The sequence below is a fragment of the Microcaecilia unicolor genome, chromosome 12 (assembly GCF_901765095.1).
Source record: "Microcaecilia unicolor chromosome 12, aMicUni1.1, whole genome shotgun sequence".
NCBI lineage: Eukaryota > Metazoa > Chordata > Amphibia > Gymnophiona > Siphonopidae > Microcaecilia > Microcaecilia unicolor.
The window spans coordinates 56,780,172-56,802,012 of NC_044042.1; the positions used below are offsets into that span (position 1 = coordinate 56,780,172).

General features: G+C 41.4%; 1 protein-coding gene across 1 annotated transcript in view; it reads left to right on the plus strand.

Moving 5' to 3' along the window:
- NFRKB (nuclear factor related to kappaB binding protein) overlaps window positions 1–21,841 on the plus strand; it is a 114,201-nt gene that overhangs the window by 49,108 nt on the left and 43,252 nt on the right. The window contains exons 11-15 of the mRNA XM_030221018.1: window positions 3,502–3,567; window positions 4,382–4,461; window positions 12,603–12,646; window positions 20,765–20,825; window positions 21,480–21,654. Of these exons, the coding sequence (XP_030076878.1) occupies window positions 3,502–3,567; window positions 4,382–4,461; window positions 12,603–12,646; window positions 20,765–20,825; window positions 21,480–21,654 (426 nt within the window). The remainder of the gene's footprint in view (window positions 1–3,501; window positions 3,568–4,381; window positions 4,462–12,602; window positions 12,647–20,764; window positions 20,826–21,479; window positions 21,655–21,841) is intronic.

The following is a 21,841-nucleotide window of genomic DNA, read 5'->3' on the forward strand; positions in this document are numbered from 1 at the left end:
GCATGCCAAAATTACTCCAAAGACTCAGTGACAACCCTCCTGTGGGGAATACGAAGGCTCACACTCTGTCCATGGTGGGGATACTGAGTATTGGCACCTTTTCTATTGTCTGCTAAAATTGACCCATGGTTCCCAAGTTTTAGTGAAAGAGCTCAGGCTCTGCACACAAATTCTTCCTTGTCGTAGATTCTGTGAGTGGTTGCAGGGGGCCTGGCTATTGTGGGGTTGGTCCCTCAGTGATCACCCCACCCTTGAAGGGTGGCCTGGCATTTGAGTACCAGCACCTTTTTCGATATAAAAAACGCACTGGTGACAACTCATCTGAGAAGTCATAAAACATCCCGGAATGTAATCCAAAGAATTGCAGACCTCTCTGGCCTCAGCTAAGGTCATTGTGCGTGACTCCAAAATAAGAAAGAGACTTGTTAAAAATGGGATTCATGGGAGGAATAGCAAGGCACAAATCGCTGCTATCCAAGAATAACATTAATGCTTGTCTCACATTTGCAAAAACATGGGAAAATGTTCGAATGAGTCAAAAGTAGAACTTTTTGGTCTTCTTTGGACAACACAGCTCCCATTATGTCTGGTGTAAAACAATTACAGCATTCCACAGCAAGAACATCATACCAACAGTCAAACTTGGTGGTGGTAGTGTGTTGGTGTGGGGATGCTTTGCTGCCGCAGGACTTGGAAAACTTGTCATTATTGAAGAAACCATGAATTCTGCACTGTACCAAAAAATTCTTAAGGAGAATGTCTGGTCATCTGTCCGTGAGCTGGAGCTGAAGCGTAATTGGGTTATGCACCAAAACAGTGATTCAAAGCAAGTCTACAACTGAATGGCTAAGGAGAAACAAAATTAAAATTTTTAATTGGCTTAGTCAAAGACTCGAAACAGATGCTGTGGCAGGACCGGAAATGGCAGTTCATGAACGGAAACCTCAGGAATGTGTCTGAATTAAAGCTGTTTGGCAAGGAGGAGTGTGCCAAGATTCCTCAAGAGCGATGTGAAAGACATATCAAATTACAGGCAGCATTTGGTTGCAGTTATTGGTTCTAATGGTGGTGCAACAAATTATTAAGTTTAGGGGGCAGTTACTTTTTCACATGGGTGATATGAGTGTTGGATAACTTTGTTCTTAACAGTTTTTACATTATTCATTTATGTATTTATGCAGGTTCCTTCTGTTGAATATTACATTTTGTTTAAAAATTAGAAACAATTCAGTGTGACATTTGTGCAATAATAGGGGACATCAGAAGGGGGCAAAAAATACTTTTATATCATTATATTTTGCTGGTACTTCAGGAAACCTATTTAGCAAGTAGGAAATTATGAAATAAGAAGAGAAATATATATATTTTTACTTTTTGGTGACAGGAAATATGTTTTTTTTTAACATTATAACCACATCTCTTAACCTGCTCTAGCTTTTTCTGACATACTGCTACTTTATGCACATCATTGTGATGTCTGCACAAGGAGCCAGAAGATATGATAGAAGTCTATAAAATATTGAGTAGAATGGAAATAGTAGGCGTGAATTGCTTGTTTACTCTTTCCAAAAATACTAGGACTAGGGAGCACACAATGAAACTACTAAGTAGTAAATTTAGAACAAATCAGAGAAAATATTTCTTCATTCAACGTGTAATTAAACTGTGCATTTTGTTGCCAAAGAATGTGGTAAAAGCAGTTAACAGAGTTTAAAAAAGTTGTAGATAATTTCCCAAAAGAAAAGTCCATAAGCCTTTATTAAGATGGACTTGGAAAAATGTACTACTTTTTTCTAAAATAAGCAGCATAAAATCTGTCTTTCTCTTTTGGTATATTGCCAAATACTTGTGACCTGGATTGGCCACTGTTGGAGACAGGATACTGGGCTTGATGGAACTTTAGTCTGTCCCAGTATGTTCTTAAGTACCGAGGAGATGTGGTACCTGTTTTACGATGCTATGTACATCTAGCAGTGTTACAGTTTTAGGTATATGAGGAAAACCCTGATGTCTTTGTTGGCAAATTATTATTATTATTATTATTTATTACATTTGTATCCCACATTATCCCACCTCTTTGCAGGCTCAATGTGGCTTACAATTCATCGTGGATACTGGAAATAGAAGAGTATACATTTGGTTTTACAGAAAGCTTTGGGTACATGATGGTGAAATACATGATAGTGTTAGAGCAAAGACATTAAAGAGCATAAAGAACGTTTCTGGATATCTTAAAGAATGAACAGTTACACGTGTTGATCTTTGTGGTATATTCTGTCGAAGAGATAAGTTTTCAGCAGTTTGCAGAAGTTGGTCATTTCATAGACCGTTTTCAGGTTGCGTGGCAGATTGTTCCAGAACTGTGTGCTTGTATAGGAGAAAGTTGATGCATGCATTAATTTGTATTTCAAGCCTTTGCACATGGGAGGATGAAGATTGAGGAATGTGCGAGAGGATTTTTTCGCGTTTCTGGGTGGTAGTTCTATTAGGTCTGACATGTAAGCTGGGGCGTCACCATGGATGATTTTATGGACCAAGGTACAGAGTTTGAACGTGATGCGTTCTTTGAGTGGGAGCCAATGTAGTTTTTCACGTAGGGGTTTTGCGCTTTCGTATTTTGGTTTGCCGAATATGTCTGGTTGCTGTGTTCTGGGCTGTCTGGAGTTTTTTGAGTATTTGCTCTTTGCAGCCGGCATAGAGTGAGTTACAATAGTCCAGATGACTAAGTACCAATGATTGTACCAGGTTGCGGAAGACATTCCTTGGGAAAAATGGTCTGACTCTTTTTAATTTCCACATTGAGTGAAACATCTTTTTAGTTATGTTTTTCACATGATTCTCGACTGTTAGGTGTCGGTCAATGGTGACTCCGAGAATTTTTAGGGTGTCCGAAACTGGTAGACTTACTGTTATGTTTCAGTAAGTTCTATAATATCTGCAATGCCTTTTTATTGGATCAACACATGAATTATCTAGAGATGATTATAATTTATTGTTAAAAATGATTGATTGTAACTGTTATTGTTTCACTGTAAGCCACATAGACCCAAAACTTGTTTGGATAATGTGAGATATAAGTATTAAAGGGAAAGGGAAATGGGACTTGATATACCGCCTTTCTGAGGTTTTTGCAACTACATTCAAAGCGGTTTACATATATTCAGGTACCATTATTTTGTACCAGGGGCAATGGAGGGTTAAGTGACTTGCCCAGAGTCACAAGGAGCTGCAGTGGGAATTGAACTCAGTTTCCCTGGATCAAAGTCCACTGCACTAACCACTAGGCTACCCCTCCACTCTTAATAAATGAAATGATGCTGTATGTAAATATTTCAGCCCTTTTTTTAATACGTCCCAAAATTTAACTGAGGTCAGGAAGGTTCTTGTACATGATGTTTAGTTGTTCTTACATTGAGCCATTAGAAAAATATTCTGACCATCAAAGCATGCACATTTAGCCCTCCATAGAGGAATGAAGCAGAGAAATCTGTTTCCTTACAGGGATCACCTCCAGCTTTTCTCCTTTTGTTGAATTCCGTGAGAAAACCCTGCAATGGAAGTGGATTGGTAAGTGATCATCTTTCTCTCCTGAACATTTTAAAGGAAGAAGAGATTAGGTGTCTTCTTATATTCCTTTGATGATTTCTTCTTTCTTGTATCTGGTCACGTTCCTAGTGGAACCCATGCATTATATTACCTTGCAAACAGTTGGATCGTTATTTTAATTTTGGGTTTTCCATCAGATATACTTTTTTTTTCTCTCTGAGTCTCTTTGCTGTAAAGCTGTGGTTCTCAACCCGGTCCTCAGGACATACCCAGCCAAGTATTCAGGATACCCACAGTGAATATGTATGAGGTAGATTTGCATTCAGTTGAGGTAGTGTGTGCAAATTTATCTCAAGCATATTCATTGCGGATATCCTGAAAACATGACTGGGGTGGATGTGTCCCAATGACTAGACTAAGAACACTGTTGTAAAGCTATCATAGGCAGGCTCTGGCTTCTGGTTTCATTGAACACCATTATGACCCTTAGCTGTATGGTACACTCATAAGGTGAGTAGTTTATGGAAAGTGCAGCTTAACATGCTTTTTCAACAGTAGTTCAAGGTGAGTTATATTCAGGTCCAATAGGCATTCCAATGTTCCTGGAGAGCTTGCAGTCTAATTTTGGACCTGAGGCAATAGAGAATTAAGTGACTTGCCCAAGGTCACAAGGAACATCAGTTGGATTTGAACCTGGCTTCCATGGTTCAAAGTCTGCTGCTCTAGCCAGTAGGGTACTCTTCTATAATAGTTTGCCTCTTTCTTCCTTTCTATTACATTTTTTGCTTGCCCCCTTAAAACACAGAACATGTCACTTATATAATCTTTGTAACAGGTTCAACCCAGGACAGTGAGAAGGAACTGACAGCTCTTTTTCAGCTCTGGCTAGAGACCAAGGACCAGATTTTTAGTAAGGTAACAAAGAACAATCAAAATATAGACTTGAGAGTGGATGATGTGTGTTAAACCTGTCATGGGGAAATGTTTGGCAACCCTTATAGACCCTGGTGCTCATATGATGGAGGAATGCCATGTCAGTGTATTTGCTTATGTTTGTTTCTCTAAAACGATTCTCAGTTTGTGTGTTTCACTCAGGGACTAGACTTTTATTCATAGTGAAAAGTGACTTATACTGTAACTTGCATAAATAAAGATTTGGAAAGCACTTCAAGACAAAGCAGGCAACATTTAAAATGTTTCGCTACCTTATTGAAGTTTATTTTAAAAACATCAGTTTCCATTACTTAGCTTTCCACTATTCCAGAACCTGTGGGATAGTTGGGTCCATCAAGCAGCAGGTGGAGATAGAGAACTGAAAACTGAGCTGAGATATATCTCTCTTGGCATCCAGTACAGCTCCTCAGTATTTTCTGTCTTCAGCAGGTAGATGGACACACTTTTCAGCCTCTGGTTCTGAGTGATTTGCTCCTGGTCCAGTTGGTCAACCGGTCCCCAGTTGAACTTTGTGGGTGGCTTGAGTTTGCAGAGTAATATCTGCGAATTTACTTCTTCCTTCCTTTCACCTCTCCCCTGTTTCCTGTGGAGCTCTTGTTTTCCAGCACAGCAACCTTAAAAAAAAAAAAGAAAGGGAGAAGGAAAGAGGTTTGCTGGAGAGCGTGGGGCAAAGTATCACTCCTGAGCCTTTCTCATCTTTGGTAAGATTTGTGGAGACTGTGAGCTTGGGGGGAAACAGCTGGCAGTGGAAAGTCCCGACTAAAGTTTGACTCGGAACCATTTGGAGGGCTGCAAGTTCTATTTGTTGCAGGGAAGGGTTCCTGACTTACCACTTGGGACACCTTGTTCTGTGCTTGTGACAGTCGGGGTGAATGGTGACTCTCACGGAGGCAGTTAAGCGGTGTTCCCGTTGTGGGACCCACTGGCTCACATCGGAGTGTTGCAGTGCTAACCGGGAATCCTACAGAATGGCGGAGGAAACGGTCCATGGCAACACATCTTCAGATTTGGCACAGCATTTGAATATGCTGGGGTCTTCAGTCTCTAAGGCAGGACCGGTGTGTAGTTTGATGCAGTAGACCGCGGGAATAGGTACTATTTTGTCAGAGCCAACTGGCAGTGAGGAGCAGCCTCCGTCTGATCACGCGCTGAGCACAGTTTCCATTTTACACCCAGGCCCACCCATAGCTATGCAATGGTACAGAATCATTAGTATTGATGCTGACTACTGAGATTAAGGATATTTTAAGTAGGGGTGGTCAGGCTGTTCTTCTACAGTTTGATATCTCTGCAGCCTTTGACGTTATAGACCATTCTTTGATTCTTTATAGACTTAGTGAATTGGATATTGGTGATAGTATGATCAAATTGTTTGAGGAATTTTTAAAGAAAAGATCATATGAAGTTTAGAAGAATAGAGTTTTTTCTGTATCTTGGTTGCCTGGTTGTGGTGTCCCTCCTGGATCACCTCTTTCCCCCTTGTTGTTTGTTTATATGAGGCTTTTAGGTGACATTGACTTCTCTTGGCATTTTAATTATGTCTTACACTGATGATATATTTGTTCTTTGTCCGGCATTGGATACTTTTGAGAATTCCAAGGATATGCTGATTAAGAACATTTGTTTGGTTGATTCATGGGCCCATACAAACATTTTAAAGCTCAATAGGCAGAAAGCCAATGTTGTATGGTTTGGGGATTTTGATTCCTTAACTCAGAAATGTTTGCAGCTTGCCACAGCTGAGACTTTAAAAATTGAAAATAAATCTAAAGTTCTAGGTATAATATTAGATTTGACACTAACTTTGGAGGATCAGATTAACACTCTTGTTAAATAATTTAATTTTCGACTCTGACAATTAAGAGCTATTCAATCAACCCTTAGTATTCAAAGTTTCAGAAGCATTTCTCAGGCAGATCACTTACCTTACCTAGATTATTGCAATTCCTTATATTGGGGAATTACTGTGAAGCTATTGAGGAGATTACAGTTTCTTCAAAATATGGCTGCTAGGCTGATTTTTAGATTGAATAAATTTGAGAGAGCATCTCCTCTTCTTAAAAAGCTGTACTGACTTCCAGTTTCCTCTCGTGTAAATTTTAAGATTACTTGTATGATTTTTAAATCACTTGTAGGTCAGAATCCAGTAAACCTAACAAAGTACTGTATTATTATCTAGTGGCAGAGCTTCTCGAATAGCTCATTCTTATAATCTCGTTTTTCCGAGTTGTAAAGGAGTAAAATTAAAGAGATATGTGGATTCCTCTTTTAAATATCTAGCTGTGAAAGTCTTGAATAGTATACCGAGTTATATAACATCTGCTTACTTTTACCTTTTTGTTCAGGAAAAACTTGAAGACTCATATGTTGTTAGACATGAACATAGATTGACCCTCGATATGTTTTAACTCTTGATATGTTTTAACTGCACTATTTTTGGATTCTACTTATACTATGTAATTCCATCCGTTTGGGATGTTCTCTCTTTTTGTAATCCATGACGAATCTATATGGAGTTATTGTGGACTAGAAGTTATGCATAGTATAATATAGTTAAAGGAGGCCATAGCTTTGGCTGATCTTCTGGCAAGTCATAAGAACATAAGATTAGCCATACTGGGTCAGACCAATGGTCCATCTAGCCCAGTATCCTGTTTTCCAAACAGTGGCCAAGCCAGGTCACAAATACCTGGCAGAAATCCAAATCGTGGCAACATTCCATACTACAAATCCCAGAGCAAGTAGTTGCTTCCTATGTCTGTCTCAATAGCAGACTGTAGACTTTTCATCCAGGAACTTGTCCAAACCTTTTTTAAACCCAGATATGCTAACTGCTGTTACCACTTCCTTCGGCAAAGAGTTCCAGAGCTTAACTATTTGTTGAGTGAAAAAAATATTTCCTCCTATTTGTTTTAAAACTATTTCCATGTAACTTCCTTGAGTGTCCCCTAGTCTTTTTCCTTTTGGAGTGAGTAAAAAATTGATTTACTTCTACTCGTTCAGGATTTTGTAGACCTCAATCATATCTCTCCTCATCCTTCTCTTTTCCAAGCTGAAGAGCTCTAATCTCTTTAGCCTTTCCTCATACGAGAGGAGTTCCATCCCTTTTATCATATTGGTCACTCTTCTTTGAACCTTTTCTGATTCCGCTATATCTTTTTTGAGATGTGGCAACCAGAACTGAACGCAATACTCAAGATGCGGACGCACCATGGAGCGAAACAAAGGCATTATAGTAGTTTTGGTTTTATTCACCACCCCTTTCCTAATAATTCCTAGCATCCTCTTTTCTTTTTTGGCCACCACCGCACACTGAGCAGAAGATTTCAGCATATTATCTACAATGACACCTAGACCTTTTTCTTGAGTGCTGACCCTCAAGGTGGACCCTAACATCAAGTAACTATGATTCGGATTAGTCTTTCCAATGTGCATCACCTTGCATTTGTCCACATTAAATTTCATCTGCCATTTGGATGCCAAGTCTTCCAATTTCCTAAGGTCTTCCTGCAATATTTCACAGTCTGCTTGTGTTTTAACAGCCTTGAATAGTTTTGTATCATCTGCAGATTTAATCACCTGACTTGTCGTTTCAATTTCCATATCATTTATAAATATGTTAAATAGCACCGTTCCCAGTACAGATCCTTGTAGCACTCCACTGTTCACCCTCCTCCATTGCGAGAAATGACCATTTAACCATCTGTTTTCTGTCCAATAATCAATTTCAAATCCACACCAGAACCTTGCCTCCTAGCCCATGACTCTTTAATTTTCTCAGGAATCTCTGATGAGGAACTTTATCAAAAGCTTCCTGAAAATCTAGACCTGTTCAGCTTTATCCACATGTTTATTCTCGCCTTCAAAAAAATGAAGCAAATTGGTGAGGCAGAACTTCCCTTGGCTGAACTCATGCTGACTCTGTCTCACATTGTACCACGTTTGTCTACGTGTTCTGTAATTTTATTCTTTATAATAGTTTCCACTATTTTGCCTGACACCGACATCAGGCTTACCGGTCTATAATTTCCGTATCACCCCTAGAACCCTTTTTAAAATCAGCGTCACATTGGCCACCCTCCAAACTTCAGGTACTACGTACGATTTTAATGGCAGTTTCTTCCGGTCTTGAGGGCTCATTCCATAGGGAGTGCAATAGTTTCTTGGACTGAAGTAAGTTCAGTGTCACTATTTACAGAGCAGTGACTTAGTGCTGTCTCCATACCTTTTCTATTTGATACAGGGTGGAATAGCAGCTAGACAGGATGCCAAGTTTGGTGCATCTGTCATTTATGCAGCAGGTACTGGATCCTGTCTCTGTTGAGGACTGCTTTTTACATCCAGCAAGTTCTGGAATATTCTGGAGGATGCTATGGAAGGAGAAATTAGAACTTATAATTTTCTTTCCTTTAGTTCTCTAGACTGTTCCAGAAACCCACCCAGTTCTCAATATCTGTGGTTTTCTCTGTTGACAGATTCTTCCTACTGTTGTCCTTCTTACAGGGTTTCTGATTGTTCTGAAATTTCACTATAATTCTTGTTCCAAAAAGTACCTAAGGAAGGATGAAAGTTATTGTTTTTTCCTGACTGTTTGATTGTTCCCCTGCTTTTTTATCTAAATACTGAATTGTTGGAGCTGCATACAGGTCTTATAGAGCACAGCACAATTCTGTATTCTCTATCTCCACCTGCTGGTTGATGGTCATAACACCCATAAGTTTTGGAATAGTCTGGAGGACTAAAGGAAGAAAAATTATCGGGTAAGCCTTAATCTCTCCTTTTAAATAATTTTTCTCAGCATGTCTTACATTCCATGTAAAAATCGTTTTAAATAGCTGAAGTGCACATGAAAAGTACTTTATAACTAATGAACTAAGAGGTCTTTTTACTAAGCTGTATTAGGTGCTAATGTGTGCCTAACGCAGGACACACTGAAGTGTTGCATGTTAGTTTTGCTATCTGTGTGTGCTAAGCACAGTATTTATTATTTAAAATTTGTTTTTTTTTGGGATGTATGTCGGGGCAGAGAATGGTGTGGAAGCACTATTCAGCTAGCTTGCTGACAGTAGCACATACTAACTGGAAAACGCTGACAAAGTGGCAGCTCTTAGCGTCTCCTAAATAGGAGTCATTAAGTGCACCCTCGTTAATTTAAAAAAAGTGGCTGTGCTTTAATGCTCACATTAACATATGGCTAAAGAAAGATATAATAGAAATAGGCCAATTTTACAACTGTGTTAGGAATGGGCTTAGTGCATGGGAAAGATTCACGTAAGGGCACACTAAGTCCATTTCTGAGCACACCTTAGTAAAACAACCCCTAACTAACCAACTGTCTGGCCATGTGAATAATCGTGCGCCAACTCCCTGACACCACACAGCAGCGCAAAGGTATTCCAGCAGAATTCTCCTGCTTTGGTGATATCTGCTGACTTCAGCTCTGAAATTCTGAAAAACAGTGTTAATAAAAACAAAATCCTCATATTTTCACTGCAAATTCATTAAACCAAGACTTAAATCTTCATATATAGCTCTAATAAAATAACAGGGGCCCAATTGTCAAACGTTAAAGTTTTGACAAAAGCATTATTAACTGTGGAATTTTGCAACAAACCAATCTCACAGAACATGAGGAAACTTTTTATGTTTAAATCTTTTTATTGACTGAAAGATCAATACAAACAAGCATAAAACTTCAACATGAACACTGTTCAAGTACAAGAAAATCATTCAGCATTCCACAGTCAATGAAGTTTTCCTTGTATCCCCAAACACCCCAACCCCATCCCTAATCCCTCTACTTTAAACATGAGGAAACTTTTAAAATAACAACCAATCAATTTCTTTGATTAAATCTCTAGGGGACACTGTCTTAAGACATTAAGGAGGTCTTTTACCAAGGCGTGGTAGTGTTTTTAGCGTGCTCTAAACGCCAGAGACGCCCATAGGAATACATGGGCATCTCTAGCGTTTAGTGTATACTTATTTTTAGCACATGATAAAAACGCTAGCAGGTCTTTGTAAAAGGCCAACTAAATCTGTTTTTGTTTTCACTGCAAGAGACGGTGGTCATAATCACCACCTTTGCTGTTTCTCTTAGGCATCTCCAATGCAGAAAAGTGTAGATCCTCAAACATGATATAACTCAACACAGTTATTTTTTTTTTTGTTACATTTGTACCCCGCACTTTCCCACTCATGGCAGGCTCAATGCGGCTTACATATTGTATACAGGTACTTATTTGTACCTGGGGCAATGGAGGGTTAAGTGACTTGCCCAGAGTCACAAGGAGCTGCCTGTGCCTGAAGTGGGAATCGAACTCAGTTCCACAGTTCCCCAGGACCAAAGTCCACCACCCTAACAGTGTGAAAGAAAGTGGAGCATCCATCAGAGTTTGTTGCAAGCACTTTTGATGTTCAGTTAATTTAAAAGAAATTGTTGCGATGTCTTGCCTATGTGGTATTTTCCAGCATGGGCACCATATAGTAACATAGTAGATGACGGCAGAAAAAGACCTGCACGGTCCATCCAGTCTGCCCAACAAGATAAACTCACATGTGCTACTTTTTGTGTATACCTTACCTTGATTTGTACCTCTCCTTTTCAAGGCACAGACCATATAAGTCTGCCCAGCACTATCCCCGCCTCCCAACCACCAGCCCCGCCTCCCACCACCGGTTCTGGCACAGACCGTATAAGTCTACCCAGCACTATCCCCGCCTCCCAACCACCAGTCCTGCCTCCCACCACCGGCTCTGGCACAGACCGTATAAGTCTGCCCAGCACCATCCCCGCCACCGGCTCTGCCAATCAATCTCGGCTAAGCTCCTTAGGATCCATTCCTTCTGAACAGGATTCCTTTATGTTTATCCCATGCATGTGTGAATTCCGTTACTGTTTTTGTTTCCACCACCTCCCGCGGGAGGGCATTCCAAGCATCCACCACTGTCTCCGTGAAAAAATACTTCCTGACATTTTTCTTGAGTCTGCCCCCCTTCAATCTCATTTCATGTCCTCTCGTTCTACCGCCTTCGCATCTCCGGAAAAGGTTCGTTTGCAGATTAATACTTTTCAAATATTTGAACATCTGTATCATATCACCCCTGTTTCTCCTTTCTTCCAGAGTATACATGTTCAGGTCCGCAAGTCTTTCCTTATACGTCTTGTAACGCAAATCCCATACCATTCGCGTAGCTTTTCTTTGCACCACTTCAATTCTTTTTACATCCTTCACAAGATACGGCCTCCAAAACTGAACACAATACTCCAGGTGGGGCCTCACCAACGACTTATACAGGGGCATCAACACCCGCTTTCTTCTGCTGGTCACACCTCTCTCTATACAGCCTAACAACCTTCTAGCTACGGCCACCGCCTTGTCACACTGTTTCGTCGCCTTCAAATCCTCAGCTACTATCACCCCAAGATCCCTCTCCCCATCCATACCTATCAGACTCTCCCCGCCTAACACATACGTCTCCTGTGGATTTCTACTCCCTCAGTGCATCACTTTGCATTTCGTCGCATTGAATTTTAATTGCCAAACCTTAGACCATTCTAGCTTCCATAGGTCCTTTTTCATGTTTTCACTTAAATGTCTGCAATTATTTGACAAGTCAAAAAAGAAGTTAGGTAAATGTCCACAAAATAAGGAAAGAATAAAATATTACATCTGAAGGACTGGAGGACACTCATTTATAATCTTTCTTTTTCTGATGTTGAATTTCTGCTGTTATGTTTATTGGGTACAGCTGTTTTGCTCCTCTAGTTTTGATCCACATTACCTATACCACTCTGTTCATTTTCTGTACCTGAAGTCCCAGGCTCTCAGGTCAGTAGTGGTCTTCAGGAGCCTGGAGTATGTCCTGCTTGGAAGATGAACTTCCTTAGATTTTGATTATTTTTTTTAGCTTTCCAGAAATGTCCGTTGGTTGATAATTTTTTCTGTAATAAATTAACTATATCCAGTACACATTTATTAATTATACCATGAGGAGAGAGAGACAGACCAGTAAGCTTTGTCATTTAATTGAACCCTTTGCTGAGACTACTATCATTTGAGTTGCCAGCTTGGTCATAGTTCTCTTACTGTACCCAACAGGATAATGAAGACAGCGTTGATGCCAGCACACCAATTCCTAGGGTGTAAGTATAAAGAAATATGATAACCCCAACTGTGTAGGACCTGCAAAGTATTTTATCTTCTCTGTGCAGATCTTGAGGCTTGATATATGTTCTAGGGTGATGATTATATGTCCTACATATGTTAGTTATACAATAAGAAATATCTGAATTCTTTTATTCATCTGTTAAAGCACCTTGACAAATGACCTGGAGTGTCTTAAAGTTGATCTTATTAAGTTTTCGTGATTCTGAGTTTGAGACGTGGAATGATAATAGATGATAACCATTTCAATTTCCAAGTAAATGAAGCTCCCATTTAGTACTGGAAGAATATATGAATGTTAGGCACAGATGGGTTGATGCAGCAACCTTGCATTAGAGCTGTGCTCCCCAGTAAGCAAATAGCATTCAAATATGCTGTGTGCAAAAAATGTATACTAAGATGGGAGTGCACACTTGATGTATATACACATGGATTGTAAACAAAACTTTCCTGTAAACACTGGCAAATCAAATATTCCTAAGTATATAGTAAGCTAGCAAAGAGCATAATGGCAAAAGGGAGGAAAAAGCAACCTGTCGAGCAAGGACTGTCTCTTCATGTTCAAGTGTACAGCGCTGCGTACGTCTAGTAGCGCTTTAGAAATGATAAGTAGTAGTAGTAGTAGTAGTAGTAGTGATGCCTTGAAATGTTGGCGTGCAGTTATTCTGTTCACTGATCCTGTTATTCCTTGAAACAGCCTTTGCGAAACTTGGGCCTTAGTGGGATTCACAGATGTTTGCATATGCTAAATGAAGATAAGTCACCAAGGGCTCCTTTTACTAAGCGGCGGTAGGCCCAACGTGGGCTTACCGCTCACTATACAGGAAGTACCTCAGGGCTACCATAGCAGCCTGGCGGTACTTCCCACCCCTAGCGCGCAGTCATTTCTGGCGCTACAAAAATGAAACATATAGATAGATAAGATAGAGTAACAGGAATTAGAAAATAAGAGGACTAATTTAAAGAAAGTTGCACTCGAACTCAGAAAGTGCATGAATATAATCTCAGCTAAGCTAGGAGTGGGTAAACATGTCCTTCTACATTATGTGCAGTTGGTGCCACACCTTGTGTGTGACTAGCAAATTAGTTACTTGTTCCATTAAAGGCCTGGGTAAAGAATCAAGCTTTCACCATTTATACACAAAGTAGCATTCCAGCACTTGTGCAGATGTATGCATGTGCAATTCTGTGTGCCGATACATGTTATGGAATGTTATTTAGCACATAGAGCAGAATAATATTACTGGTTTTTTCAACATTCTAGCATTTCACTCTGTTCCAGCACACCTCTATCTCAGCTCCTCATCATACCTGCTGATTTTTGTTTTCTTTTTCTGATCATTCCCTTCAAGGAAACCAGAAAAAAGTTGCAGGTTCTGTATGTTTGCAATAAAGAGAAAAATCAGGCATTAAATCCCCCACTAATGCTGACTATAGAAGAACAAGATAATATTTCACTCTTTCTCATTAAAACCCCAGCATTAGAAAATTCTGCACCCTTTCCCTACATTTGCCTTTAATAGCTAAAGACTTCATTACCATGGGATTTAAACAGACTTGTACGCACATGTTGGTACAAATCTGTATACAGTTAACTTGTGCACAAAACTTGTTTTAAGATGGGGCATCCACAGTAGTGCACAAAATTGTGCATAGAAACAGTTGAGCTGTGTCTCACCAGATGCGGGGCTGAGAGTGGGAAGAACCATGGCTCACCTCTACCCATTATTTCTGGAGGAAAAAGATAATTTGCAGCTTCCCAAGGTGGACTCCCTGGCTACAACAGTGACCAAGAAGACCACCTTACCGATGGAAGGCAGCATTGCCCTAAAAGACCTATAGGATAGGATACTGGAAAGTTTGCTGAAACAAGCCTTGGAAATGGCTCTTTGGGCCTTCAAACGACAGTATACAGCTTGTTCATGGCAAGAGCATGCCTGAAGTGGCATCAGCAGTCGGCAGCTCAAGACGTGTGCCCAGCTGGAAGCAGGGTTGGCCTACTTGGTCAGTCCTATTTATGACATGTTACAGGTTATGGCCTTTGGTATGTTTTTGGCTGTCAGGGAATGTCGGCAACTCTGTGGCATTGGGCAGCAGATGCAGCATCAGTCACATCTAGTTAAACTGCCCTTTCAGGGCAAGAGGCTGTTTGGAGGAGATCTCAATAACTTGGTGGAAGAACTGGGGGAAACTAAGCCATAGCAGTTGCTGGAGGACAAGCTGAAAGCCCCTGATTGTCCTTCAGGGGGTCCTCGAGCTCTATTTTGAGACAGCAGACGGTACTGGCCTGGTTGTCAACAATATGGTCAGACATCCCTCTTTCAGGCACGCCAGTGTTCCTTTCGTGTGGACAGAACATTTTCCCCTTGGTCAGCTACAGTGCCCAATGCCTCAGGAGTTTTGCATTTCTTTGAAGGGGTGAATAAACATGGATAAAATTGAGTTGGTTGATATTCCTGCTTATAATCGAACGAGAAAAACGCCCAAGTTCCGACCTAAATCGGGAGATGGACGTTTATCTCACAAAAATGAATAACACGGTATAATCGAAAGCCAAACCTGGACGTTTTCAACTGCACTCCATCGCAGAAGCGTACAAAGTTGATGGGGGCGTGTCGGAGGCGTGGTGAAGGCGGGACTGGGGCATGGTTATCACCCGAACAGAGATGGGCGCCTTTCGTCGATAATGGAAAAAAAGTATGCGTTTGTAGCTAGAATTTAGGGCACTTTTCCTGGACCCTGTTTTTTCACGAATAAGGCCCCAAAAAGTGCCCTAAATGACCAGATTACCACCAGAGGGAATCGGGGATGACCTCCCCTGACTCCCCCAGTGGTCACTAACCCCCTCCCACCACAAAACATGATGTTTCACAACTTTTTATTTTCACCCTCAAATGTCATACCCACCTCCCTGGCAGCAGTATGCAGGTCCCTGGAGCAGTTGTTAGGGGGTGCAGTGGACTTCAGGCAGGTGGACCCAGGCCCATCCCCCCCCTACCTGTTACAATTGTGCTGCTTAATGCTTAGTCGTCCAACCCCCCCAAACCCACTGTACCCACATGTAGGTGCCCCCCTTCACCCCTTAGGGCTATAGTAATGGTGTAGTGTTGTGGGCAGTGGGTTTTGAGGGGGATTTGGGTGGCTCAACACACAAGGGAAGGGTGCTATGCACCTGGGAGCTCTTTTACCTTTTTTTTTGTTTTTGTAAAAGTGCCCCCTAGGGTGCCCGGTTGGTGTCCTGGCATGTGAGGGGGACCAGTGCACTACGAATCCTGGCCCCTCCCACGAACAAATGCCTTGGATTTATTCGTTTTTGAGCCGGGCGCTTTCATTTTCCATTATCGCTGAAAAGCAAAAACACCCAGCTCACAAATTGTCAAATAAAACATGGACGTCTATTTTTTTTCAAAAATACGGTTCGGTCCGCCCCTTCACGGACCCGTTCTCGGAGATAGACGTTTTCGTTCGATTATGCCCCTCAATGTGTATCTGGATTTTCAAAAGGCATTTGATAAAGTACCTCATGAAATACTCTTGAGGAAATTAGAAAGTCGTGTGATAGGAGGTAATGTCCTTTTGTGGATTAAAACTGGTTAAAAGATAGAATACAGAGAGTAGGGTTAAATGGTCAGTATTCTCAGTGGAGAGGGGTAGATAGTGAGGTTCCCCAGATCCAAGAACGTTTACCAAGGTTATGGCATTGGTGGCATCCTTCCTTTGGTGCCAGTGAATCAGAGTTCACCTGTATTTCGACGACTGGCTCATTTGTGCGTCATCCTATTTGGTCAGCTTGGCAGGATTGGACAGAGTTGTCCATCTTCTGCAGTCATTGGGCTTGGTGATCAGTGTGAAGAGGAGCAGACTAACTCCATCGCAGATACCGGAATATTTGGGTATTCTATTCGACATAGCACGGGACAGGATCTTCCTCATGGAGTGCAGGAGGACAAAGCTAATTCAATAGATTTGTCTTCTCAGTCAAGGCAGGCCCTGAACCTGGGACTATGTCCATGTTCTGGGGTCATTGACGGCAGCTATGGAATTAGTGCCATGGGCAAGAGCTCATATGCGGCCTTTACAGGAATCTCTTCTCAGCCACTGGTCTCCGGTGTCACAAAAGTATGATCTTCATCTTCCTTGGACGCTGGTTGCCAGATAGAGTATGCAGTGGTGGTTGTCGCCCAGGAATTTGACTGTTGAGTTCCCTTTCTGATAACACAGTGGGAGGTGGTGTCAATGGATGTTATCAAAGGGAGCTCATTACACATTCCGTCCTCGCAGGGCATCTAGATGGAATAGGAGTCTCAGTGGTAGATAAATCACTTGGAGCTTGGGGCAGTGTGGAATTCCTTACATGACTTTGCTTCCTTTCTGGCTGGGGCCCCAGTCCGAGTTTTCTCCAACAATGTGACTGGTGGCTTATATCAACAAGCAAGGTGGGACCCGCAGTTGTCAGATGGCAGTAGAGGTGGCCTTCTTCATGAGTTGGTTGGAGAAATATCTTCTTTGCTTGTCGACAGCTTACCTCATGGGGTTCTTAAATGTGGAGGTGAACTTTTTCAGCAGGCACTCCTTGGACCTTGGAGAATGGGAACCATCCAGCCAGGGGTTTCAGCTGATAGTGCTGAAAAGGATCACATTGCATGAGGGTTGAATAATTCTCGTAGCCTCAGATTGGCTTTGGAGCCCATGGTATGCATATCTGGTTCAACTGCTGGACGGGGGTCCTCTCCATCTTCTGCAGGTACACAGCCTACTGAAGCAAGGTCCGGTGCTTATGGAGCATCTTTGCCCCTTTGGTCTTATAGCTTGGCCATTGAAAGGGCTTGGTTGAGACGAAAAGATTATTCTGATTTGGTCATTCCTATTTTGCTTCAGGCTCCGAAATGCTGTACATCCATGATGTATTGAAGGTTGTTGAGGATGTTCGAGGGCTGGTGTTCTGATCGCAGACTTTCTTCCTTCTCTGCTTAGATTGTGCACATCCTAGCGCTGGTCTTCAGAAAGGATAGGTGTTGGGTTCTCTAAAAGTTCAGGTTGTGGCTTTGGCCTGTTTCAGGGGCCATCTACAAAAGACATCTGTTGTGGCTCACCCAGATATCATTAGACTCCTCCTGGGAGTGGGCTGCTTGAGGCCTCCCTTTCGTACGCCGTGTCCAGAGTGGAACCTTAATTTAGTCCTTCCGGCTCTTCAGAAGCCTCCTTTTGAGCTACTCCAGAAGGCCTCCTTGAAAGATCTTACGTTAAAGACAGCGTTCTTGGTGGCTATTGTGTCAGCACATAGGGTATCGGAGCTTCAGGCTCTGTCTTGTTGGGATCCCTTTTTTTTTGCTTTTCAGAGGCAAGGGTCTCCCTGTTCATGGCTCCTTCCTTTCTTCCAAAAGTGGTATCAGCATTTCATCTTAACCAATCTGTGGAGCTTCCATCCTTTCACAGAGAGGACAAAGAGGCTCGGTATTGTTCCATGAAGCTTCTTGGTGTGCGTAGAGTCCTCATTAGATATATGGATGTTAAGGTGGAGGTTGTAGCCAGAAGGATGCTAGGTTGTATAGAGAGAGGTGTAACCAGCAGAAGAAAGGAGGTGTTGATGCAACTCCACCTGGAGTATTGTGTTCAGGTTTGGAGACCGTATCTTGCTAAAGATGTAAGAAGGCTTGAAGCGGTCCAGAGGAAGGCAACAAAAATGATATGGGGATTGCACCAAAAGACATGAGAAGAGACTGGAAGACCTGAATATGTATACCCTAGAGGAGAGGAGGAACAGGGGAGATATGATACAGATGTTTAAATACTTGAAAGGTATTAATATAGAAATAGATATTTTCCAGAGAAGGGAAAATGGTAAAACTAGAGGACATGAATTGAGGTTGCGGGGTGGTAGACTTAGTAGTAATGTCAGAAAATTCTTTTTCACAGAGAGGGTGGTTGATGCCTGGAATGCCCTCCCGAGGGAGGTGGTGGAGAAAATACTGTGGTGGAATTCAAAGTGGTGTGGGATGAACACAGAGGATCTCTATTTACAAAATGAATGGTATTAAAAACAAACAAAAAAAAAACCTTAGTGTTACATATATGTTTGCTTATCAAGTGGTGTTTAGATGGCAACTCTGGTTGTATCAACTAAGGCCGGTGCTGGGCCTGCTTGTACGGTCTGAGTGCCGCATATAGCAATTTGGTTGAGGATGGGCTGGAGAGAGCTTTGACGGAAACTGCAGTAATTTGGAACCTGAGGACAGTGCTGGACAGACTTTTACAGTCTGTGTCCCGCAAATGACAAGACTAATTCGGAGAGGATTTGATGGCAGCTCCAGTAGTTGGAACACAAGGACAGAGCGGGACGGACTTCTATGGTCTCTATCTCAGAAACAACAAAGAAAGACCATGATCAAGTCTGTATATCTGTGACCTGGATTGGCCACTGTTGGAAACAGGATGCTGGGCTCGATGGTCCTTTGGTCTTTCCCAGTATGGCAATACTTATGTACTTATATAATATCATATTCATTGTTAATTTAATCTAGAATTGAAAATGAATGTGACTGTTGGGCAGACTGGATGACCATTCAGGTCTTTATCTGCCGTCACTTACTATGTTACTATGTAAGAATGGGTTTCGCAAATTGGACAGACTGTGCTTTTTGGCAAACAGAGGCTTGACCTAATGGCTTCCAAGCTCACAGTTACTAGATGGATGAAGGAGACTATCACATCAGCTTACTTGCTTTTGGGGAAGCAGGCTCCTCAGGTCTTGCAGACTCATTCTAAGAGGGGTACAGCGACATCCTGGGTGGAGACTATCTTACTGTCTCCGTTGAATATTTTCAAGGTGGTGACTTGGTCGGTGCTGTATACATTTTACCCAAGAATGTGGTAAAAAGCAGTTAGCGGGGTTTAAAAAAGGTTTGGATAGCTTCCTAAAAGAAAAATCCATAAGCTATTATTAAGACGGCCTTGGGGAAAATCCACTACTTATTTCTAGGATAAGCAGCATAAAATGTACTGTTTTGGGATCTTGCCAAGTACTTGTAACCTGGATTGGCCACTGTTGGAAACAGGATGCTGGGCTGGATTGATCTTTGGTTTGTCCCAGTACGGCAGTACTTAAGCATTACAGGGTGGACTCTGCGTTGCGCTTGAAAGCCAGTTTTGGGGATTTGGTCCTCAGGGCGGCGGCACCAGGATCCTACCATTGCTTTTGCATTTAAGAACAAGAATCGTATAGTGCACAACACTAAGGTTGGCATATTATTTTAAAAAATGGAGTTTTGAGACCGATGCAAGAGAAAGAAGTTCAAATAGTTTGAATTTCTGACATGACCCCCTCTTTCAGTGAGTTTCTGAGAGATCTCTTTCTTCTTAAAAAAATATATGGAAAGTGTACATGTGGATACAATCATAAAAGTGTGTTCATTATAATTTTTGGAGAGGAATCACTCTCAAATACTGGTAAAAGTGTGTTGGATTTGTATTGCTTTTGAACATCCCACAGGTTCTAGAATAGTGGGAAGCTACATATGGAAGCAGAAATTTAGGTCCTACCTGATAATTTTCTTTCTGTTAGTCCTTCCCAATATTTCAGAGGCCCACCCAAAGTTTATGAGATGCTTAATCAGTGCAAAGTAATGGGTCAAATAATGACCTTGCACAGAGCTTCCTGTATATCTCTTGTTCTCTACAAATTGTCCAGATATGAGAGAGGTCCACACGTTTGCTTATCTGGTTAGTGTTAGGCTAGCGAGTTATTTAAGCTTTCTCCTTACTGCTTGTGTACGTAAATACTGAGGAGCTGGACTGAATGCCAAGAGAGATATATCTCAGCTCAGTTTTCAGTTCTCTGTCTCCACCTGCTGGTTGATGGACACAATTATCCCATAAGTTCTGGAATAGTAGGAAGAACTATTGGAAAGTAAATTATCAGGTAAAACCTAATTGCTCTTTCAAGGCCCTATATTGTTCTGTGGTAAAGCTGTTCTTTGTCTTCTGGAATTCCTTATTACCAGGCCTTTGTGGTTTTTCTTCTTTCCTTCCATGTGTGAGACATGTAAGCAATGAACAGTGCCCCTCTTTGATAACCAGCAGCATCCTTTATGTTTCAGGAGGACAGACTATGTGGTCCGGCCCAGCACGGGAGATGAGAAGCACTTTTTCCAAGAGCAGGTAAGAGAGTAAGGACGAGTGATGCCTATTTACCTTTGCCAAGGAGCCAAGAGAGAAAATGTACAGTGGTAGTCACACATCTAGTAGACATCAGATGCAGACATATGACTAAAGAGTATCAGTGAGGCAAATGTATATAATGAATAGAGTTGAGAGGGCATTAGATCGGACTGCAGTATTTCTATGATCTCTGTATAGTTTATTTTATGGCCACATCCCTCCTCTTGTGCATATATCCATATGTACAGACTAGACGATTCTTCTCTTACAATTAAATACATACATGATTATATTGTAATTTGTTGTAAAATCTGTTAAATGTAAAGGTGATATATATATCAAGTGTGCATAGCCAAAATGTTTAGTCTTCATTTTAAAGTCCAAGGATTTTTATGTGAAGTTTTGTTTTATTAGTGTTTCTCCACACATTAGGGGTTTTTGTGCATGTTGTATGTATGCAAAAATGTTTTGCACATTTAAATCAAATGTATATGTGTTAATTCATAGGTATACACATGCACAAGCAATTTACACGTACTGTAAATGCTTAGGCGTCTGTATGAACCAAACACACACTCATAAATACACACCCCTAGTATATGTTCATATATCTTTTTCGCTTTTATTAGTGTATCCATCTTTTACCATTCCTAGGAGCGGCATCGTTACAGCCAGCCACACAAGGCTTTCACTTTCCGCATGCATGGCTTTGAGTCAGTTGTGGGGCCTGTGAAAGGTGTGTTTGATAAGGAGACATCATTGAACAAAGCACGAGAGCATTCCCTGCTGAGGTCAGACAGGCCTGCCTATGTCACCATTCTTTCTCTTGGTAAGGCTTCACATAACAATCTTACTATTCAAAGTTCATTTTCTCATCTCTCTCTTTCTGCTTTGCATGGGTCAAACAAGGAACAGTAAAAATTCAGGCTGTTCTTCAGCTGAACTCCATGCAATGAGTCTTCCTTTCATTTGGTGCATCACAGCTTTAGAGACATGTTTGAAGTCTGTGTGTGTAT